Below are 24,678 nucleotides of genomic sequence, written 5' to 3' on the forward strand. Positions count from 1 at the left end.
GTTATCCAGTTTGGGAAAAAGTAGGTGAGAAATAGGACATTCCTTAACTGTATGGCCGGTAGGGGTCTTTTTTTCTTGTCCTAGGGGTTGATGACATAGAACTAGTATGGCGATGCCTCCTCTTCTGTGTTTTTTTTACCCTGGCCACCCATTATGCATTGGACTGCAGCATTTTCCCATTCACGTGAATAATGCCGTGCACAGTCATTGGTGCAGCTAGGAATGGTGATGCTAAACCAATGCTGGGTCCACTTCATTCTCATCGGCCCCCCACCAATCATGCAGTGATGCCATTTCCTAGCTGTGGCCTTAGAGGCTTCGCTATGCGGACCTGTGTATGTTGGTTCTGCATGCATAGAGGTTTATGTAAGCAGCATATCTGAGTATGGATTGCAATGTCCGGACCGGGTCATGGGTCTCCTGAACCAAATTCGACAGTAGAAGATCATGACTAGTCCAGGACATTGCAGTCCATGCTCTGACCATTAATGTTGCACATGTGAAACCGACCTTAGGACATGTGCACACGTTCCATATTTGCAGCCGAAAAATCCGGATTCTTTGATAGAAAAAAAACAGAGAATAAAATGCATGCGATTTTTAAGCATTTTGCCCATTCATTAGTATGGATGAAATCCGCATAAAAAATGCTGCAATATTTGACAAGTTGCAGATTTAAATCTGCAAGGAAAAAAAAATAAACGTGTGCATGAGATTTGCGGAATCGCATTCACTTTTGCAAATAGTTGAAAATCCTTCAGGCTTTGTGACTAATCCGAGCAGAAAGAAAGCGACAAAAAACGGAATGTGTGCACAGACCCTTGTCGGGTATTTCCAGCTTTGGCTCCAATAATGTTGTTAGATTTCACTATATCAGATTATTGCATGGTGCCTGGAGCTACAATGCAAAGCAGCAGATAAGACTGCGTGCAGGGAATACTGGGGGATTTCAGCTCTGAAGCCTTCAAAATGACGAACGAAATTTCAGAGTATAATTGAAGATCAGCGTCAGAGAAGTAATGTAATATACTGACGATGTTGCTACTCTAATTGTGAAATGTTATGCTGAATGTGATAATCATTGTGATTTATTGGAGGACGTTGTTGGATCCCAGCGTTGCGCAGGCTGCTTCGCTCATTGTGATGTTCCAGTGGCGTCTTGAGATGCGCAGCAGCTTATTGGAAGAACAGGTCATGTGTCCTGCCATTGTTATGAGTATGTAGAATTATTAGCTTGCTATCCAGCGTTTTCTAATGGCTCCAAAGGAATCCTGATATATAACCGTATAAAAGAGCCAGGTTCCTGTCTAGGTTCTGGCATTTTTGATAAGGAAGGTGACATGCGGACTTTGTTATCCTTGCTAAAAAAAAAAATGTGAACCGCCTACCTAAGAAAACACTCACGTAAATGGAGCTCCACAGTCACACGGTCTCTTGGAATTTGGGGTAAAACCAATGCATTATTGCGACTTGCAGAAAACATTATTTTGGGGAACAAATTGAGCAAAAATATTTTCTCTATGGTAAGAAAAGTGGGAATTTCTCTCGAATGGGGATGCATAGACTACACTTGTGGGTCTTAAGAGTAAAGTTTTTCTTTGTGGGGAGCACCAAGTTGGCGTAGGGAAGCTTATAGGCCATGTATTGCTCGCCTGGGAATTTAAATATACAAATAGCCTCTCCACAGAGACAGAAAACGGGACCTCTTATGCTAATTATTGGAGGGGGAGATCCCAGAAGTGAATATTAAATCTTGAAAGAGCCCTCCCACATAATTTAGGATTGGAAACCAAACCAGAGGCTCCATGTGCAGACACTTGTTTCAGGGGTTTTGCCCTTCATCTGTGCAAAGCAAGAAGTGTTTGATATAGACTTTTAGGATTGCTTCCTCCAATAGGTGGCATTGGAGTTACTGTCGTCTTCCGATCAGACATTGCATGGCCCATAGGTCACCTTAGACTAACTTGGTACTCTCCAAAAGGAGAAACTTTACCCATTAGATCCCCTGTCAGAGGCTTCTCACCCAGCCCACTGGCTCACTTGCTTTGCACTGATGAGAGGCAAAAAAACAGGAAACCTCTGTCCTCAAATGGAGATTTTGTTTTGGCTTTATATTTAAAGTCAAGTATCAAGTCCTTTTAAAGGGTCAATGTTGACTTTTTGGATTGCTTCTTCCAGTAAGCAGCATTATAGTCCCTGTCTTCTTCCTCTCTGAATGGGTTACTTGTATGTTGCAAATAACGCATTAAATTTGAATCAAAAATTTGGGAGCGTGAATGTCTCCTTATCCTTAATGATACAAGGGATCACCTAGAGATAATCTACATTGAGACCAAATTTTCACCCGATACCACCACAAAGGTACCACTGCTTGGACAACCCAGAAATACTGGCGACATTGGCTGAAGCAGGCAAATGACTAAGGCCTCATTCAAACATCCAATTTTCGCGTACGTGTGCCATCTATAGTTTTCACAGATAGCACCGATCCTTTTGATAACACTGGGGAACACAATTTTTTAGGAGTTAGGTCAGACAACTGTTCTTAACTAATTTTTGGATGCTGAATCCAGAAATGATCTCAGTTTTTCTCTATCACTTCAAGTTTTTGAACTATAGGATTTTTGTCTTCTCAAAAATACGTAAACTACTGTACCTAAAAAGTGTTTTTTTTTTTTTTAAATAGTACAAATAGGCATTTACGACGATAGGAAGAAGGAGCAGACATGATCTGAAACAAAGAAAATATGTACATATGTAAATAAAACACTGAGATGGAAAGTTACAAGCTTTGAAAACTAACAAAGAAAAAAATAATAAAAGATATATAAATTACAACTAAGCGCCCAATGTAAAGAGAAAAGCTATCACAAATCCTATTTATTCCTACTATGATAAATTTTTTATGTAAAGATATTGATAATTATGACGTATTGGGAGCTGCACACACCTCTCACCACACTGTCTCAGTTGTGACTACTCTTACAAGTTGCCACGTAGCTCTATATGAGTCAAATTGTAATCAGATAACAAGTCTTATTACAGATATCAGTGCAATTGTGCTTCTCTGGCAGGTAAGTTGTGCAGGAAAAACTTGACGTGCTAGAAAAAAACTGACTACATTTTTGGAATCAGCATGCCAATTTTTAGTATACATCAGCTCAAAAGCCTAACTCAACAGAAATTTTTTTTCAAATTGTTCCCCAGTGTAATATAAGGGGCTATTCACATGTCCTCGCGTAATTTTTCACAGACCAAATGGTTTTCTCGTACAAGTGGTTTTCACGGATAGCATTTGTGCCTGTGATATTCTATGGAGCTATGCACATGTTCAATTCTTTTTCCTCGGACTGAGTGGTCCACGGAAAAAAATCTGAGACATGTACGATCTTGATCCCAGGACCCTGGTTCCATGGCCAAGTTGGTTTTCCATAGCCAGCAGACCAGAGAACTGCAAACCGGCGTAGCTACTGATTGATAGGCCCAACGACAACATTACGTTGCAATCCACGCATGACATTGACGGGGCATACTTATCAGGATAGGGGAAGGTAAGACCTTTTTTGAGATTCTGGTGCGGCAGCCATGGAGTACCAATGTGGCTTCTGGACTAGGGTCCTACAAATCTTTTGCTCAACCCTACTTGACATGCAGTGGAGATCAGCTTTTACCGAAAATGTTTTTAGCCACATAGGGATGAGATTTGGTGAAATCACATCCACTTTGCTTCTGCTGTAATGTCCCGCACCACCTGTGAACGTTTCCAAATAGATGAGAAGACCTAGAGCCATCAATTTTCTGGATGGTGATTTCCATTGGAGATGTCATGATTATATTATGGCCCGTCCGTTAGTGTCCTCACGTTGCCCTTCACATTTTTAATGTTCTGATTTACATTTGTGGCGGATTGTTGTTTATTTTACAGGGAAATGTTTCTCGGTAAGTTCTCCATTGTTGTCACCGTTCACCATAACCTCCTCTTTCCTGCCGCTGATTTTCAGGCGTTATAAATAGTTCAGATGTCTCATCTTGCCGGGTTTCGGAGTGACGGTGGATGCTGTGAAGGCCTCTGGTTATGTAACCACTGGCGTCTCTTTCTGGCCTCTGTTTAGAGGAAAAGTTCAAACAATTGGAAAAGTTTAGTCATTCTGCACGTGGTTCCTGCGCTCATCAGAAGCCATCGACTTAGATGTTTTTCTCTGGAGGATTATAAGGGGGTTTATTTTACTTCTATTTCATCATTTCCGGGGATTCCCCAAAGTGATTTTTAGTTCTGAAACTTTGATACCCACGAGGCTTTGACTTCTCCATCTTTCCTATTATCAGTCATTCAAAATACTCTCACACTGCTGATCATTTTTCTTGCCGCAGAGCTTTCAATCCTTAAGGCTGGGTTGTATTTTGTCATTTTCGGAGTGTTACTGTGCCACCAGGGCTGTAGAGTCGGAGAGCCAAACCTCCAACTTCTCAATTTCTCTAAACTCCACAGCCCTGTGTGCCACCCTCCCCAAAAGTCATGCAATTGTATTGCAGAAAGTCTCGATGAAGCATGTAAAATGACATCAACTGGGAAATTGTGGGTGGTTTTGGTGGTAACTTCTAGGCTCTGGGGAACATCCGCCACCTGAATACCCAGCATGAAAAACAACCTTCCAGGCGCCCATAGTTTACTTTTCACCCGAACTCTACAAGTTTTATATATATATAATATTATATATAATATTATTTTTTCAATGGAAAGAAGAAATTACATGTGAGCATGTGGACGACTGTCTGGCATTTTGGTGGCTGGTGTTGACTTTGACTTTTATTTCAATTTTCCATATTACTACTGTATATTATTAAAAAATGCAATCTCTCCTACGCCTCATTGGGGGACACAGGACCATGGGTGTTTTGCTGCTGCCACTAGGAGGCTGACACTAAGTAAACACATAAAGAATATCTCCTCCCCTGCAGTATACACCCTCCTGCTGGCTCTAAGTGAACCAGTTCTTGCTTAGTGTCTGTAGGAGGCATTTGGGTCTGTTTCAGACCCCAACGTTTTTATTTTTATTCTATTTTTCCCTTAAAGGGAACCTGTCACCTGAATTTGGCGGGACTGGTTTTGGGTCATATGGGCGGAGTTTTCGGGTTTTTGATTCACCCTTTCCTTACCTGCCGGCTGCATGCTGGCTGCAATATTGGATTGAAGTTCATTCTCTGTCCTCCATAGTACACGCCTGCACAAGGCAATCTTTCCTTGCGCAGGCGTGTACTATGGAGGACAGAGAATGAACTTCAATCCAATATTGCAGCCAGCATGCAGCCAGCAGGTAAGGAAAGGGTGAATCAAACACCCGAAAACTCCGCCCATATGACCCAAAACCAGTCCCGCCAAATTCAGGTGACAGAGTCCCTTTAACGGAGCGAATGGGAGCGACGGACCCTTTCTAGGTTCCGATCTCCCCCGAACAATCAACAGGCGAGTACGTGGAGCTTTCCTCCCGTATCCTTTCCTGCAACGTTGGATGCCAGCCCTGAGCTCACCTTACGGGCGACGGTTCCTTCGCTTTCCGATCTCCCCCCTCCATAGCAGGCGACCACATGGAGTAGCCCTCCTTCTACCTCTCCTGGAGCCAGGTGCATAGCCGGACATATTATGATTGGCGTCCCTACAGCCCCCCTCTGCATCACCACTGATATAGCGGATGACACATGGCGGCAGAAGCTCTCCACCCCCTCCCTGACTATGGCGACGGTGGATTGAGCACCGGCCCATCGCATCTACCGTGAGTACACTGCGGGGGGCGAGGCGCTGGGGGGTCCTGGCTCCGGGGTATGAAGATCCGCATCTCTAGCAGGGCACAAAGCTTGTGTCCGTGGGTGGTCCACAGTGTGCCGTGTTTAAGAAGGAGTGCGGTTCAGGGGCACTAATAGCGGTCGTGACGCCGCAGGCCGAAACCGCAAGTTTTCAAATTTTATTCCCCGGCTTTTCCCCTCATACAGGCAGGAATTCTTAGCCGCGCCAACCAGCAATTACCGCAGCCCATGTTTTCCAGCGCTTCTCGTTCCCTGAGAAGCGTTCTCACAAGATCTCGGTGGCCATCTTGGAACACCCACAGCGCTGATCCTGCAGTGCTGCTTCAGCTCATCTAATCTCCGGATACGGTCTACAGCCTTCAGGACCATACATTGCGGACCTCCCCTGGGGACTCAAGACACAGGACCTGGGTAAGCTGCAGATACATAGCTTAACCCTTCCCCTGCTAGTAAGCGCTCTCCTCAAGGCTACTATGTCCCAATCAAGGCCTCACAAAAAGTCTGGGAAAACCCACCCTGTATTCTTCGCTGCATGTACCTCTTGTAAGGTCTCATTACTCGGGGTCACAATACTGCATTGTGCACAGCTTGTGAACTGGTGACTGTTCAGGAACCACCTGTTACTGGTACCGAGCCTGGTCCCCCTGAGTGGGCTACCTCCCTTACCCGGTCTATGGCATCCCTGGCAAAAGCGTTAGAATCGTTACGAGACCCTTCCTCTAACCAGGGCACTCTTACGGATGACGCTTCCGATCCTCAAAACCCCTCGTACTCTAGGGGTCGTACCTTGCCAAGGGGCTCTCGCCCTTCCAAAAAAAAAACTCATGCCATATCCCCAAACCATCACCGGGTTTCGGGTTCTGAGAGCTCCATTTCTCGCTCCCCTTCTATCGGGGCTAGCAGAGAACCTGTTTCAGAGGACGATTCTGACACGTCCCTAGATCAGGAATTTCATCACGATCAGGAGACTCTCGACGCTCTGATTGATTGAGTCAGTGAATAAGGCATTGAAACCTGAGGAGGAACCTTTATCTAAAACGGATCATGCGGTGTCCTTTAAGAGGACCAAGCGAGCTCACAAAGTATTCGCTACTCATCCCAAATTTAAGGAAATTGTTGAATCTCACAGGATCCGTCCCGATAAACGATTCACAGGGCAGAAGCTCATGGAATCAAAATATCCCTTTGCCCAGGATCTAAGAAAAGATTGTTCTCAATCTCCAACGGTAGATCCACCGGTATCACGCCTGGCTACTAAATCTATTTTATCCTCTTCGGAGGGCGCCTCTATTAAAAACCCAACCGATCGTCAGATCGACAATATGGCGCGTTCAGCCTTTGAAGCCTCAGCAGCCGCACTCTCCCCATCTTTTGCTGCTACGTGGGTGGCTAAGGCTATGACCCACTGGGCTGAGGTCTTGTCTGCAGCAGGGCTGGATACCGATCTCCCCCCTGAGATAGCAGACCTCGCTACTCAGATAGCCAGAGCTGGAGATTTTGTAGTTACAGCGTCCCTGGACGCTGCTAACTGTGCTTCGCAAGCAGCAGCAAACGCCATCTCCATCCGGAGGTCCTTATGGCTCAGGGACTGGCGTGCGGATTCAGCTTCCAAAAAGTCATTGACTTCTCTTCCATATCAGAGCTGTCGCCTTTTTGGCGAAAAGCTCAACCAATTAATTTCCGATGCCACTGGAGGGAAGAGTAAATTTCTTCCACAACAGAGACCCTTTCGGCCCTTTCGGAACCAGCAACAGCAGGCTCAGTCCCGATTTTTTTCACTTCAACTCAAATTGGTCCTCTACTTCCACATCTTCCAGACCTGGCCGGGCACAACGTAGGGATAGAGGTCCTCAGACCTCTTATAAACCTTCCCCTTCTTGGAGAGGCAAGCCTAGGCAGTCAGGGTCCAGAGGGTCCAGACCGGGCAGGTCTCCCACACAATGACTCCCTGCAGTATCCGGAGGACACCCTCAAAGTAAGCGGCCGCCTGCTTTCCTTCAGCGACACGTGGCTCTCGATCGTTCACGACGAATGTGTCTGCGACCTACTGTCCTCCGGATACAAGATAGAATTCTACTCTCTTCCACCAAATCGCTTCTTCCTGTCTTCTCCTCCCAGGGCAAAGGCATCAGAGTTCTTCCAGGCCATAAGCTCTCTACAAGAAGACGGGGTTATTATCCCGGTCCCTCAATGCGAAAGGTTTCATGGTTTTTATTCAAACCTGTTCATTGTTCCAAAGAAGGACGGTACAATATGGCCCATACTGGACCTAAAACTGCTGAACCAGTTTGTCTGGGTGCGACGGTTCCGGATGGAATCGCTTCGTTCTGTCATTGTCTCCATGGAAAAAGGCGAGTTCCTGGCGTCAATAGCCATCCAGGATGCGTACCTCCACATTCCCATTTTACCTTCTCACCAAAGGTTTCTTCGCTTCGCAGTTCAGGAAGATCACTTTCAATTTGCTCCCAGAGTATTCACCAAGGTCGTGGCGGACGCCGTGGCAATCCTTCATACCCGAGGTGTGGTGGTGTTACCGTATCTAGACGATATCCTCATCAAAGACCCCTCTTTCCGCACCTGCAAGGAGGCCGTGACCATCACAATAGATACTCTTTCTCGCCTGGGTTGGAAGATGAACTTCAAAAAATCTTCCCCAGTACCGTCTCAGCGAATTTCCTTTCTAGGAATGATACTGGACTCGTCTCGGGGTTGGTACTTCTTCCCCTGGAAAAGATCTCAGTCTTACAGCGGGAAGCTCAGAAGCTCTCCCAACCTCATTCTCACGCTCTTCGTTTCAGTATGAGAGTCCTCGGCAGGATGGTAGCAGCTATGGAGGCGGTTCCATTCGCTCAACTACACCTCCGCCCCTTACAACATGCTCTCCTGGCTGTGTGGGACAGGAACCAATTCTCTCTCGATCGTCGTTTCCTCCTTCCCCAGCGAGTCAGACAGTCTCTCAGGTGGTGGTCTTTGAAGTCCTCCCTGAATCAAGGGAAGTCCTTTCTCCCAGTACATTGGTTAGTTGTGACAACAGATGCCAGTCTTCTGGGCTGGGGAGCAGTGTTCCACCATCACACTGCTCAGGGCCACTGGTCTCTTCAGGTAGCTCGCCTGCCCATCAACATCCTGGAAATACGGGCAATCAGGTTGGCTCTTCAATTCCACTCCTTCCTGGCGGGTCGTCCCATCAGGATTCAGTCCGACAATGCCACGGCAGTGGCATACATCAACTGGCAGGGGGGAACACGCAGCAAGGCATCCATGTCCGAGGTAGGCCACATTCTTCGTTGGGCTGAGGAAAACCGCTCAATGATATCAGCAGTTCACAACCCGGGAGTGGAAAATTGGGAGGCAGATTTCCTCAGCCGTCAAGGTCTCGACTCCAGAGAGTGGTCTCTCCATCTGGAGATCTTCCACCACATCTGCTGTCATTGGGGAACCCCGGACGTGGATCTGATGGCCTCACGGCTAAATTTCAAGGTTCCCAACTTCATTGCTCAGTCCCACGATCCGGCGGCCATCGGGGCAGATGCACTCGTTCACTCATGACATCAATTCCAGCTTCCGTACATATTCCCCCCCCCCGTTTCCCTTGCTGCCGAGAGTCATCAAGATCAGAGCGGAGCAGATGCCAGTAATTCTGATTGCGCCAGATTGGCCGCGCAGGGCCTGGACGCCGAACTAGTTCAACTAGTCGCCGATGTCCCCTGGCGATTACCGAATCACACAGACCTGTTGTCCCAGGGCCCCATTTACCACCAGAACTCCGGGACCCTGTGTTTGACTGCATGGCCGTTGAGTCCTGGGTGCTGACACAGGCAGGCTTCTCTCAGAAAGTCATTTCTACCATGATCACTGCTAGAAAGCCTACGTCTATGTGTATATATCATCGCATTTGGAAGACCTTCCTCTCATGGTGCAAGGACCGAGGACGCCCTCCTCTTGAATTTTCCATTCCTTCCATCCTCGAATTCCTTCATTCGGGTTTGGACTTGGGTCTCGCCCTTAGTTCCCTCAAAGGGAAGATTTCAGCCTTGTTAGTCCTGTTCCAACGTAAAATTGCCAACAGATTACAGGTAAGGACGTTCATTCAGGGAGTCTCCCATGTGGTGCCGCCCTATAAGATGCCGTTGGAACCATGGGCCTTAATTTGGTCCTCGGAGTCTTGCAGGAGGCTCCTTTTGAACCTCTGCAGGACGTTTCCCTGGCCTTTCTGTTATGGAAAGTTGCCTTCCTGGTTGCGGTCACGTCCATCCGACGAGTCTCAGAGCTGGCGGCTTTGTCTTGTCAAGTTTTTTTCCTCATTTTTCATCAGGATAAGGTGGTTTTGAGAACACCCCCGTCTTTTCTACCGAAGGTTGTCTAATCTTTCCACCTCACTGAGGAAATTGTCTTGCCTTCACTTTGCCTGGCACCAGTACATCGCAGGCTCTTCACACACTGGACTTGGTGAGACCTCTTAGGAGATACGTCTCGAGGACGGCGTCTTTCCGCAGGTCAGATGCCCTGTTTGTGCTACCGGAAGGGCCAAGGAAAGGTCTAGCCGCTTCCAAGGCTACGATAGCCAAGTGGATTCATTCAGCTATCCAGGAGTCCTACTGAGTCAGAGGTCACCCCGTCCCAGCAGGGATTAAGGCTCATTCTACTCAATCAGTGGGTTCGTCTTGGGCCATCCGGCACCAAGCATCGGCAGCACAAGTCTGCAGAGCTGTGACTTGGTCCAGCCTGCATACGTTTACAAAACATTACCATGTCCATTCTCAGGCCTTGGCAGATGCGTCCGTCGGCAGACGAATTTTTGCAGGCGGCAGTGCCGCATCTGTAACTTGTGGGTACAAGGAGCAATTGCAGTGGATTGTTTCCCACTCAGGGACTGCTTTAGGACGTCCCATGTTCCTGTGTCCCCCAATGAGGCGTAGAAATAGGGATTTTTGTGTACTCACCGTAAAATCCTTTTCTCTGAGCCAATCATTGGGGGACACAGCACCCACCCTATTGGCCTATTGGCTTTAGTTTTGTTCTGTGTTGACTTGGTTTTGACATAGTTCATTCTTGTTAAATGTTAAACTCCTACTGCTTTGTTACCGAACTGGTTCACTTAGAGCCAGCAGGAGGGTGTATACTGCAGGGGAGGAGTTATTCCTTATGTGTTAACTTGGTGTCCTCCTAGTGGCAGCAGCATAACACCCATGGTCCTGTGTCCCCCAATGATTGGCTCGGAGAAAAGAATTTTACGGTGAGTACATAAAAATCCCTATTTTTACACTGGCCACTAGACCAGATGTTAGACTCGTGCTGTTTTGTCCAGAAGGCTTTTTAGCAGTCTCTTCATTATCGCAGACAATGGAAGTTAAAGGGGTTGTCCACTACTAGGACAACTTTTTCTCATACCTCACAATTGGCCCCCCATAAAATAAAATAAAAAGATTAAATTCAACTCCTGTGCTGGTTTATCTCCAGTGGTGTCGGTACTTGTGGTCCCGGAGCTCTTGTGCGGTTGCATGACATGTGATGCCCGGCGGCCAATCAGCGCTAGCGTCACTGTCTCCGCCTTCAGACAAGTTGAACATTAAGGCCGGTTTCACACGTCAGTGGCTCCGGTACGTGAGGTGACAGTTTCCTCACGTACCGGAGACACTGACTCACGTAGACACATTGAAAGCAATGTGTCACTGCACATGTCAGCGTGTTTTCACGGACCGTGTGTCCGTGTGCAAAACACTGAGACATGTCAGTGTTCGAGAGAGCGCATGGACTACACGGATCCAGTAAAGTCAATGGGTCCGTGTAAAACACGTACCGCACACGGCCGCCGATTACAGTCATGAATATGCGGCTCCACCTCCCATAGGGGTGGAGCCGCATATTCATTACTGCAATAAGCGGCCCCAAGTGACCGCTCATACAGGAGAAGGTGCGGCGAGGACAGGACGCTGCGAGGGAGTCGGGTGAGTATGTTAGTAACAGCGGGGGGGGGGGGGGGGGGGGGTGGCGCACAGGGGGTAGGAGGGGGGTGGCGACAGAGGTCTTTATTTTAAACACAAGGACAAAAAAAAAAAAAGGATTTTTCATATCTTCTTTCCAGCGAACGCTGCTGGAAAGAAGATATGAATGGCCGCTTCAGCACCACGTGGGGGGGACAGTGCTTATCTCTAGCGCTGTCTCCTGCACGCTCTGTGTGGTACCCAGTCGGCACACGGGCGGCACACGTGTGCCACACTGATGTACCACGGGAGCTCACGGAGACACGGATAATTCCGGTACCGATTTTTCCGGTACCGGAATTATCTGGATGTGTGAGACTGGCCTAAGAGGAAGTCAGAGATCGGCTGCAGCCCAGACTACTTTTTCATGCTCAATTTGTCCGAAGGCAGAGACAGTGACTTGGGCGCAGGCATCACTTGTCATAATAACCACATGGGAGCCCCAGGAAGAGCGAGTTCCGACACTGCGGGAACGGCACTGGCACGAGAAGCGAGTATAAGCTTTTTTATTTTATTGGGTCCAAGCAAGGGGTATAACAAGGAGTTGTCAAAGTAGTGGACACCTTCTTTTAGGCTAGGTTCCCATTGCGTTAATGGGACCGCGCTAACGGACAGCGTTGCACGGCGAAATTAACGCCGTTCAACGCGTCCGTTAGCGCGCCCATTAACCGCAATGGGGACGCGCATCACTAGCGCGTGCTATTTTCGGCACGCGCTAGCGATGTGCCGGTGTTTTGTGGCGCGCCGCGGACGCTGCTTACAGCGTCCGAGGCGCGCCCGCGGTCCGTTCCCCGCTCTCGCAGATCGGATCTGCGAGAGCGGGGACGTTTAACGCAACCCCTTTACAACACATTGCGTTAGCGCAATCCGCTAGCGCTAGGCGCTAAACGGATTGCACTAACGCAATCTGAACCTAGCCTAACATCTTTTATATACAATAGATAACACAACTTGCAACATTCACAATAGCTGATGTCACAGCCTAACTCCTCCTCCTCCTCCTGTACAATGACTGATAGCACCTCTATATACAGTAGATAACACAGGATCCACCATCCACAATAGGTGATGTCACAGCTCACCTCCTTCTCCCGTACAATGACTGATTACACCTCTATATACAGTAGATAACACAGGATCCACCATCCACAATAGGTGATGTCACAGCTCACCTCCTCCTCCTGTACAATGACTGATCACACCTCTATATACAGTAGATAACACAGGATCTACCATTCACAATAGGTGATTTCGCAGCTCACCTCCCTCCTCCCGCACAATGACTGATTGCACCTTGTAAGGATTCACACGCGACAGTGGGCATTAGGTAGCGTTCACACAGGCAATGCGGTTTGGACCAAACAGGCGCAGTTTTATTGGTTTCATAAAACTGCAAGGGATTCATAACCAAAACAGCCTCTTCTGACAGATTATAGTCCTTTCTACCGGACCAAACGTCATACACAGAAGAAGCACAGTCCCACCATTTTCAGTATCTCCTTCAGCCCGAAATCCATCAACTTCCAGCGCCAAACAGATGTGTTCAACGCAATGGCTTGTCTCTCTCTCAACTACAGCTCACATTTGGGCTGGTCACTCACCAGCTTCAGCACACTCAACTCTGGCTAAGGCCTCTTTCACACTTCAGTCTTTTTGTTTCTGTCGAAATCTGTCTTTTTTGAAAAAAAAACAGATCCAGCAAATGTTGTTGCTGGATCCGTTTTTTTTTTGTCATAGACTTGTATTGGCAACGGATTGTGACGTTTCATCCGTCATTTGATGGATCCGTCGTAAAGTCCTTGTCCTCCCGAAGAAGCAGTGCGAAACGCGCGTCGGGGCAGAGGGACGCCGAGGCATCAACCCGTGTGGCCGACTATAAGGTAGCTTACCCATTTCTGTACAACATAAGTTTTCTTGTGCTGAGAAATATATGTCATCTTAGAGGATTAGCGTAGCTTACCTCCTGACAGTGTAGACACTATAAGGACACTGTGATTAAAAGATTTTCTCATCACATGCATCATGTATCCTAGTTGTTATGTTTATATGGTATGCACCTAAATGGTATGTATTACATGCCCACATGTTGTGTCGGCCCATTATTAGGGTTTAGCCTATGGCAGTTCTGTCCCTCTTTTGTATGGTCCAGTACCCCTTTTTCTATTTGATACATGTTGTTTTTACAAGAATCATTTTTTAATAAAATTGTTGTTTTTTATAAGTACCATGGTCAAGGTAATTTTCATTTTTTTTTTTTGGTATGATCAGACCCTACGTGAAATAAAACCTCTATATACAGTAGATAACACAGGATCCACCATCCACAATAGGTGATGTCACAGCTCACCTCCTCCTCCTGTACAATGACTGATAACACCTCTTATACAGTAGATAACACAGGATGCAGCATTCACAATAGGTGATGTCACAGCTCACCTCCTCTCTCTCGCTTTGCATATTGACCATAGCATGCCTAAAAAGCTCTCTTGTAGAAGTCAATGAATCTGAATCAATCTGTTGCTGCAAATGTCCTTGTAACTGGAAGTATTAGTCTAGTATTCGGCTTAAAAAATATTTGAAAAGATTCACTTGATTTAATCAATAGGTCATTTTTGTTTGTTTTTTGCTGACACATTCTGTTTAAATGAAAAATTGTGTGCAAACTTAGTCCTGTTTTTTTTTCCTATAAAGGTTAAAAGGGTCACTCAGACTAAATGTGCTGTCCCGGTATTTGTCCCTGACATCTTTTTACTGCCCTGTTGATAAATTAAATGAGTGTAACCAGTGAATAGAAATCGGTCCAGAACATGATTGACCGCCGCAGGATGTCATCCATTACTTTTCAGAGACATTTCTTATTAGATTTCCACGTTGATGAGCCCCGGAGTCTGTGTATAATCGGGTTACGTGCGTGGTGCATGGCACCGCTCTGCTGCACGCTGCTGGTAAAGATAGCCAGCTGCAGTCCCATGTAATCCATCTCCGCAGAGGTCAGCCGGTATCTGCAGGATTTTCCCCAGAGCAGATTGCCTGCACTTCCCTTTCCTGAATATTTATCTGTAAATCCTGACTCTGTTTTCTACTCGGGAAGACATGGTGGCATTTTTTTTTTTTTTTTTTGCTAACACAATTTTTTCGTTATTACTTTTTAACATGTAATGTGCAAAGTTCCCAAATCTGCTCTTCTCACCCAGAAGCGTTGATAGGTTTTTGTCTCGCAGGAGAAATTGCAAACTGTTTGCTTCTCTCCAGGGAGAAGTAAGTTGAGCAGCGTGACGTAAATCTGACAATAAGGAAGTAATTGTGTTCTGCAGAGCGTCGCATTGTACCGTGTAAAGGATCTGCAGACGGGTGGATCATTTACAATAATGGGGTGAGCTAAAAAAGGAGGATGATATTACCCTTTTGCGTATTAGATCATGAGAAAGTTTTGGGTGTGTAATGTATTAATTGTATCTAGATTAGTGATGAGCGAACATGCTCGAATAACGTGTCATACGAGTGTCTTGTGCATTTGTTGCGGCTGTTAGGTAATCCCTGCATGTCTTGTGGCAGTTAGGTAATCCCTGCATGTCTTGTGGCTGTTAGGTAATCCCTGCAGGTCTTGCGGCTGTTAGGTAATCCCTGCATGTCTTGCGGCTGTTAGGTAATCCCTGCAGGTCTTGTGGCTGTTAGGTAGTCCCTGCATGTCTTGTGGCAGTTAGGTAATCCCTGCATGTCTTGTGGCAGTTAGGTAATCCCTGCATGTCTTGTGGCTGATAGGTAATCCCTGCATGTCTTGCGGCTGTTAGGTCATCCCTGCATGTCTTGCGGCAGTTAGGTAATCCCTGCATGTCTTGCGGCTGATAGGTAATCCCTGCATGTCTTGCGGCTGTTAGGTAATCCCTGCATGTCTTGCGGCTGTTAGGTAATCCCTGCATGTCTTGCGGCTGTTAGGTAATCCCTGCATGTCTTGCGGCTGTTAGGTCATCCCTGCATGTCTTGTGGCAGTTAGGTAATCCCTGCATGTCTTGTGGCTGATAGGTAATCCCTGCATGTCTTGCGGCTGTTAGGTAATCCCTGCATGTCTTGTGGCAGTTAGGTAATCCCTGCATGTCTTGTGGCAGTTAGGTAATCCCTGCATGTCTTGTGGCTGTTAGGTAATCCCTGCAGGTCTTGCGGCTGTTAGGTAGTCCCTGCATGTCTTGTGGCAGTTAGGTAATCCCTGCAGGTCTTGTGGCAGTTAGGTAATCCCTGCATGTCTTGTGGCTGATAGGTAATCCCTGCATGTCTTGCGGCTGTTAGGTAATCCCTGCATGTCTTGTGGCAGTTAGGTAATCCCTGCATGTCTTGTGGCAGTTAGGTAATCCCTGCATGTCTTGTGGCTGTTAGGTAATCCCTGCATGTCTTGCGGCTGTTAGGTAATCCCTGCATGTCTTGCGGCTGTTAGGTAATCCCTGCATGTCTTGCGGCTGTTAGGTCATCCCTGCATGTCTTGTGGCAGTTAGGTAATCCCTGCATGTCTTGCGGCTGATAGGTAATCCCTGCATGTCTTGCGGCTGTTAGGTCATCCCTGCATGTCTTGCGGCAGTTAGGTAATCCCTGCATGTCTTGCGGCTGATAGGTAATCCCTGCATGTCTTGCGGCTGTTAGGTAATCCCTGCATGTCTTGCGGCTGTTAGGTAATCCCTGCATGTCTTGCGGCTGTTAGGTAATCCCTGCATGTCTTGCGGCTGTTAGGTCATCCCTGCATGTCTTGTGGCAGTTAGGTAATCCCTGCATGTCTTGTGGCTGATAGGTAATCCCTGCATGTCTTGCGGCTGTTAGGTAATCCCTGCATGTCTTGTGGCAGTTAGGTAATCCCTGCATGTCTTGTGGCAGTTAGGTAATCCCTGCATGTCTTGTGGCTGTTAGGTAATCCCTGCAGGTCTTGCGGCTGTTAGGTAATCCCTGCATGTCTTGCGGCTGTTAGGTAATCCCTGCAGGTCTTGTGGCTGTTAGGTAGTTCCTGCATGTCTTGCGGCTGTTAGGTAATCCCTGCATGTCTTGCGGCTGATAGGTAATCCCTGCATGTCTTGCGGCTGTTAGGTAATCCCTGCATGTCTTGCGGCTGTTAGGTAATCCCTGCATGTCTTGCGGCTGTTAGGTAATCCCTGCATGTCTTGCGGCTGATAGGTAATCCCTGCATGTCTTGCGGCTGATGGGTAATCCCTGAATGTCTTGCGGCTGATAGGTAATCCCTGCATGTCTTGCGGCTGTTAGGTAATCCCTGCATGTCTTGCGGCTGTTAGGTAATCCCTGCATGTCTTGCGGCGGTTAGGTAATCCCTGCATGTCTTGCGTCTGTCGAATAGCCGTGAGACATTCAGCCGCGGGGACTCAAACTTATTTTTCAAGCACGCCGAAGACACTCGGTTAGCACACGAGCATGCTCATATAACACTTTTCCGAGCACGTTCACTTGTCACCACCTTACTTCCCCCTAATGACAGACTTTAGGGGAGAAAAGTATTGTGCAGGTTGAAATGTCAGATGTCTGTCCTGGCAGCTGCTAATTGCCTTCACCCATTTGAGAACACGTGCACGCTCAGGAGAGGGTGCACGTGTACAGGGAAGTAGGGAGGGATAGCTGTCGGAGAAGCGCGTTGTAAACAGGTGACGGTGTATTATGTGGCTGCAGCTTTGTTGGGGGTAACGCTCCGGCGGCGCACATCTCCGCTATGTGCACCGTAATCACAGCTGTGTAGTGAGAGGTACCAGCGTCTCTGGTATTCAAGATGAATGGGAGGAATACATAAGATACAAAAGTGTGACTCAGGTTATAGGGGTAGCGCGCGGCTCGTGGAATACTAGAAAAGGACCAGTGAGCAGAATATGCGATCACTAAATAAAGACATGAGTGTAAAGCCCCTTTATTGCTTAGTTAATGTTTATTTTTGAGAACGCTATTCTTGACGTTTTATTCCTCAGCGCAGGGGAGCAGGCGCTGCACTCCGCAGCTCTGCTGTACTTCACCACCCGCCGACAGCAGAGCTGTGGAATGAAGTACCTGCTCCGCTGCACTGAGGAATAAAACTTCAAGAATAGAGTTCTCAAAAATAAACATTAAATAAGCAATAAGGGGGGTTTGCACTCATGGCATTATTATTTAGAAATTGATTATCCTCTTTGAGGGGTTTTCCATAATCCGGAGCTGCTCTGGATTATTTGCTCGCTACTTTGTTACATGAACTTTAAGGCTTTTTTCTTTTGAAAGTCAACATGATGAATTCTGGTTAAATACGGTACTCTTGACACGTGCCCTGCCCGAGCTCAGGATGATGCTATTAGGGGAAAAGTCAAGGTAGAAATGAGTGAGACGCTGTGTCATCTGGTGCACGCCCGGCAGACGGGTATTAGTGGTGAGTAAATGACGGTTGCAGTATGTAAATCCCATCGTCTGTGGAGTAGCAATCTGTTCCTGTGTCTGCAGAGCCGCAGCGTCTGTCTACACCTGCTATCATTGCTCCGTATCAGGAGAAACTGACTCTTTCCCCATGGTCACCAATGTAGCTTGGATATCCTGCAAATAAGGGTATGTGCACACGCTGCGGATTTTGCTGCGGATCCGCAGCGGTTTCCCATGCGTTTACAGTACCATGTTAACCTATGGGAAACGAAATCCGCACTGCACATGCTGCAAAAAAAACCGCGCGAAAACACAGCGGTTTACATTCCGCAGCATGTCAATTCTTTGTGCGGATTCCGCTGCGGTTTTACACCTGCTCCAATAGAAAACTGCAGGTGTAAAGCCGCAGCTGATTCCGCAGTAGAAACCGTGATAAATCCGCAGGAAAAAACGCAGCGGTTTTGCACTGCGATTTTTCCAAATCCGTGTGCACATACCCTAAACAAAACGCTCACAATTTTGCCATACGCAGGAATCATTTTCTTTCCCCATGTAAAGGTGTTTGCACAAAATTGTGACATATAGAAAAAGCTTAATGATAATGAGAACAATATATGGGCTATGGTCGGGTAAATAATTACATTCTGGCGAAACATTTGTGCCTCCGTTGGCATTTTGGGAATCTGACAGAACCCCTGATGAAGCCATCCACAAAAATCAGGCGAACCGTTTTGTGCTCCTTCAGGCGTTCCACAACAGTGTCTTGTCTTTTTTTTTTTTTTTTTTTCGGGAGGGTACAAAAAGCAATATGCAGAATGCAAAAGTGCAGATGGATTAAATTCAGACATACCGTGAGAGCTCTTTTTTTTGGGTGATCACTTATTTTACACGGACCTATAAATAATTGTTGCCTGTGAATTGTACTACAGCGTTCTCTCATAAAGATGGGTAGCACGGATCTGCACTACCATGTTGGCCACAGCACAATTTCCGGAGCTGTGCCAGTTCCTATGTGCTGGGGCATCTTCAATCGGCTGATCGAGGGCGATGCCAGGTATAGGATCCCCTGCCTAATCTGATATCAATCACCCATCCTAAGGACTCCCAGAAAAAAAAACCCTCTTTTTAGCTTGTCTTACAGTTTAAAGGGATGGTCCAGGACTTTGTTATTGATGACCTATCCTCCTATTCACTTCCATAGGAGCTGAGCCGCTGTACACGAGAGCGGCCACTACAGTGTATGGAGCAGTGTACACTGTCTACCTCCAGTGATCTCGGGAGCAGCTGGTCAGTGGAGGTGCTAGTTGTCCGATCCCCACCGATCTAATATTGGTGATCTACCCCCAGGAGCGGTCATCAGTATCCTAGTCCTGGACGTCCCCCTTTAACAAAATGGATTGACAGGAGCTCATCGTGTTTTATTCTGTTTCATCAGATGAGCGGACACCGGTTCATCGCCGATGAGCAACATATCTGCAATGGATGACAAGTCCAACACACCCACTAATTCTGCTTCCACAATAAACAGTGAAGATTTCGTCTTGGTCCCTCTGCAAGTTGATGGCTCTTCGAACTTGGACGACAAACCGCAGTTGAAGGTATGAACGTGGTGGCCTTCACTTTTAATGAAGTGAGAAGTTCAGAGCTACAAGAGAGAGAGGGGAAAAATGCATTAGATGCATCACCTAAAGGAATCCTGTAATCCAAAACCTAAAAATGGTATTTACCTGCTGTCATAGTGCTAATCTGCGGGTGGCTGAATAAGTGCGTTTAGGTGGCCAGTATCTATGTAGGGCTTCCTTACAGTTGTCTCCGGTATCTTCCTGACCAAACAGCAGCACGATACAACCACTGATCAGTACATTTTTATTAATCAGCGGTTGTTTAAATACCCAAGTAATCCAACCTCCCAGCAGAAAACCCTCCTAAGATAAGAATGATGAACTTAATCTCATGCTTGTTATTAAAGGACACCATCCCACGGAGGAATACCATTGTAGCCCATTTTATCACCTGCTTTTATGTTCCACACTTTTTTTTTTAAATCACAATACCCATTTTGTACTATTGAACAGATGTCACTAATGTCTGTATTTCTGTACTTTATTTGACAATGTGGCAGATCTTTTTGTCTCTGAAAGATTTATGCCAGCAGGGTAAAATTATACTTGGCAGTAAAGTTACCAGTCGTCCTGCCAAATACAGCAAGTTATTTACTTAACAGTCTGGCATTAGAACAGTCACTTATAGGGCAATGGCTATAAATGACTGTCTGATATACTGCGGCTGGGATGGTTGTGTGTTTGGATGTGAGTGTGAAATTTCTTGTCTCAATGAGCCTCCATCCTGAAAAGTGCATTTATGGATATGCCCATTATGCAGTAGTGTTCATATGTAGTACTATATGGAGAAAAGTACGGACGCCCATCTTAATCACTGAATTCGCATTTATCACTTAGTCCCATGTCACCCTCACATTGAGCATATGTGATTTATTATAACTAGGGAAGTGAGAGAGAGCTGATACTTCGACCTCCATTAAAGTCGGGACCTCCTGTTGTGTACAGGTAATTACCACAAGAGATCTCATGAGAGCAAGCCAACAAGTCTAGAATTCGTATACTTAGAGGCGGAGACATTCAGGGACTTCCTCTGTTCAAAGAAATTATCTTAGACTCCCTGGAGCCAGTAGTCCTTGATAAATATTGAGGTTTGCTTCAATCCGATATTTATTTTCGATGTCGTAGCGATGGGACGAATATAACGGATTCACTCACATCACCGTATGGCCTGCCGAACATCTTCAACTTAATATTGGACAGATGGATTATGCTATCCATGCCATGTTTCACCTCTTTAGAAAGGTAAAATCGTGATAGGAAACATGACCACAATATCTCCCGCCTGGGACCTCCAGGGGCGAAGATATTCTGAAAGTTAGGGATATCATAGACGTCTAAAAGACCTTCCACGACCAAGCCTCATATGAGCTCAGCAAGGGCAGGTATGTGGGCATAACTTTGATCTAATAAAAATTTAGAGTTTGGTCTTTTGTCATTTGTCAATTCTAGAAGACATTGTACTCTGTGGTTCTGTCTGTTGCTCTAAGGAGTTCTAAGGAGTGCTTCCCTCCGCTAAGCTCTAAGCCATTTCCGTGACACAGGTTTAGTACTTTTTCTTTTGTCATCCCTTTTATTGCATGTGATTGTACATACTGTATTGTTTTGTTCACATTTTGTAACATCTTGGTATATTTTTTTTATAAACACTTCCTTCCTTTCCGGATTAAACATACAAAATGTAATAGCTCTGTTCCTCTTGCTCTGTAAACCGCACCACTGAATACTTACGCTAAGTGTAACAGGTGTCCAGTCAGTCGGCCTGAATAAACGATCATCGGTGGCCGTTAGTAGTTCATTTTGTTACTGTGGAGTTAGCAGTGATCGTGTCGTGGCATGTATTTGTGTGTGTGTGTGTGTGTATGTATATATGCGGAGATAATGTGCGGAGATAATGTCCGGAGCTAATGTCCGGAGATAAGTGACGTCAACAGTGTCCAGTGTCTGATTGGTCGCTCGCAGCAGGCGGCAACCAATCAGAAACGTGCCGTACTGTGACACACTCCGCCCGCCATTTTGGTGTGATTTTTGAATTTTTACCTCACAGCAAGTTTCTACTGCGTGGAGGCGGGCCCAGTGACGTTGCTCTTCAAGCTCCTGCCGAATTTCGTCAAAAAAATGATAATACCATTTACCAAAACTATATATATTTAGTTGTGAAGTGGTTCAGTGACATTTTCACACCAATTTTGAACTTTTGTTTGGTGTTTTCTCCATATACTGCCTATTATTTTTGTTCTTTCTTACTATTATTTATTAATTGTATTATTCTTACATTTGAATAAATAAAGTATATATGGATTCTAGACTCCCGATTCTTTAGAATCGGGCTGCCATCTAGTATATATATAATTGTCTAAGGGTTTTTTCTGTCTGTCTGTCCGGGAAATCCCGCGTCTCTGATTGTTCGAGGCCGCCAGGCCTCGACCAATCAGCGACAGGCACAGCATGGCGACGATGATGTCATAAAGGTTGCCTCGACCAATCAGCGATGGGCACAGTCTGCCGCGAATTCTGGAATCATCATTGCCCATATACTACGGGGACATGCATATTCTAGAATACCCGATGCGTTAGAATCGGGCCACAATCTAGTATATATATATATATATATATATATATATATATATATATATATATATATATATATATATATATATATATATATATAATTATGCACACACTATATTGCCCAGCCACGTAGTATATTGGCCAGGCACATAGTATATTGCCCAGCCAAGTAGTATATTGCCCATACACGTATGGAACAGGTTAAAAAAGAGTTAAAGGGAACCTGTCACCCCGTTTTTTGAGATTGAGCTATAAATACTGTTAAATAGGGCCTGCGCTGTGTGTTCCTATAGTGTATGTAGTGTACCCCGATTCCCTATGTATGCTGAGAAATAACTTACCAAAGTCGCCGTTTTCGCCTGTCAATCAGGCTGGTCAGGTCGGGAGGGCGTGGTGACATCGGTGGTTCTTCCTCAGCTTTACGTTGGTGGCGTAGTGGTGTAGTGGTGAAGACACAGCGCGCGATCTGCGCTGTAATCCCTTGCATCGGTGGGGGCGGCCATCTTCCTGGGGCCGCGCGTGCGCAGATCGAGTGCTCTGCTGCACGGGGCTTCAGGAAAATGGCCGCGGGATGCCGCGCGTGCGCATTAGAGATCGCGGCGGCCATTTTCCCAAAGCCGAGATGCAAACTCGGCTTTGGGAAAATGGCCGCCGCGATCTCTAATGCGCACGCGCGGCATCCCGCGGCCATTTTCCTGAAGCCCCGTGCAGCAGAGCACTCGATCTGCGCACGCGCGGCCCCAGGAAGATGGCCGCCCCCACCGATGCAAGGGATTACAGCGCAGATCGCGCGCTGTGTCTTCACCACTACACCACCAACGTAAAGCTGAGGAAGAACCACCGATGTCACCCCGCCCTCCCGACCTGACCAGCCTGATTGACAGGCGAAAACGGCGACTTTGGTAAGTTATTTCTCAGCATACATAGGGAATCGGGGTACACTACATACACTATAGGAACACACAGCGCAGGCCCTATTTAACAGTATTTATAGCTCAATCTCAAAAAACGGGGTGACAGGTTCCCTTTAAAATAAAAAATAAACATATACTCACCTTCCGAGGGAGCCCTTGTAGTTCTGTGGCCTGTGTGCGGTGACGTCGTGGAAGGTCCTTCTCGCATACCATCCTTGGCCCCGGAACATGCCGCTTGCACTGCCGAGGACAGGACGCGATGGCGGAGGGTGAGAATAACGTTTTGCTTTTTTTTAATTATTATTATTTGTAACATTAGATCTTTTTACTATTGATACCGCATACGCATCATCAATAGTAAAAAGTTGGTCACACAGGGTTGATAGCTGCGTTAATGGAGTGCATTACACTGTGGTCCATTAACGCTGGCATTAACCCTGTGTGAGCGCTGACTGGAGGGGAGTACGGAGCGGGCACTGACTGCGGGGAGGAAGGAGCGGCCATTTTTCCGCCAGACAGTGCCGGTCGCTGATTGGTCGTGGCTGTTTTGCCGCGACCAATCAGCGACTTGGATTTCCATGACAGGCAGAGGCCGCGACCAATGAATATCCGTGACAGAAAGACAGACAGACAGACGGAAGTGACCCTTAGACAAATATATATATATATATATATATAGTGTAACAATTCCATCCATGACATTTCTTCCTCCTAAATCTTTTCTCATCTCGTGTGAGTGATATTATTGAGAAGTGGAAGAAACCGCAGCAACTCAGCCACGAAGTGGAGACCCCGTAACATTACAAAGCAGGGTCACAGAGTGCTGAGGAGCAGAGGGCTGGAAAGTCACCTACTCTCTGCTGACTTCATAACTGCAGAGTCCAAACCTCCTCTGGTTTTAACATCTGCACAAACCCTGCACCGCTGCTGCAGCCTTACATCGCCAAGCACGATGCCGAGTGTCGGATGAAGTGGTGTAAAGCCATCACCACTGGACTCTGCAGGAAATGTGTTCTGTGTAGTGACTGTTCACACTTCTTAATCTGGCATGTGATGGACGAGTCTGGGTTTGATGAATGCCAGGAGAACATTACCCGCCTGACTGCATTGTGCCACCATTAAATGTTAGTGGAGGAGGGATACAGAAGGGGCTTGTTTCTGAAGGGTCGGTCTCTGACCCTTACCCTTTATTCCAGTGAAGGGAAATCCAAATCCTTCAGCCTACAAGACATTTTGGACAATTGTAGCTTCATAGTTTGTGGGAACAGTTTTATGAAGGACGTTTTTCTGTTCCCCATGACTTTGCCCTGTGCAGAAGGTCTATAAAGTCATGATTGGTGGCGTTTGGTGGAAGAACATGCCCCCGGACCCCAGCCCCCATCCAACACCTTTGGGGTGAACTAGAACATAGATTGTGAGCCT

The 24,678-nt window shown here is 46.6% G+C and overlaps 1 protein-coding gene across 5 annotated transcripts in view; it reads left to right on the plus strand.

The window, feature by feature from the left end:
* RABGAP1L (RAB GTPase activating protein 1 like) overlaps positions 1-24,678 on the plus strand; it is a 304,875-nt gene that overhangs the window by 23,404 nt on the left and 256,793 nt on the right. For 2 of the 5 annotated variants that reach the window (XM_069737817.1, XM_069737820.1), the window contains exon 2: positions 19,588-19,750. The exons of 1 other annotated variant lie outside the window; for it this stretch is intronic. In XM_069737817.1, coding sequence (XP_069593918.1) covers positions 19,613-19,750 — 138 coding nt within the window. In that variant the 5' untranslated portion in view covers positions 19,588-19,612. Of the gene's footprint in view, positions 1-15,077; positions 15,160-19,587; positions 19,751-24,678 lie in introns of those variants that run through there. 2 more of the 5 variants (XM_069737818.1, XM_069737821.1) reach the window with 2 other exon arrangements.

This window comes from Ranitomeya imitator, chromosome 8 (assembly GCF_032444005.1).
Source record: "Ranitomeya imitator isolate aRanImi1 chromosome 8, aRanImi1.pri, whole genome shotgun sequence".
Classification (NCBI taxonomy): Eukaryota; Metazoa; Chordata; class Amphibia; order Anura; family Dendrobatidae; genus Ranitomeya; species Ranitomeya imitator.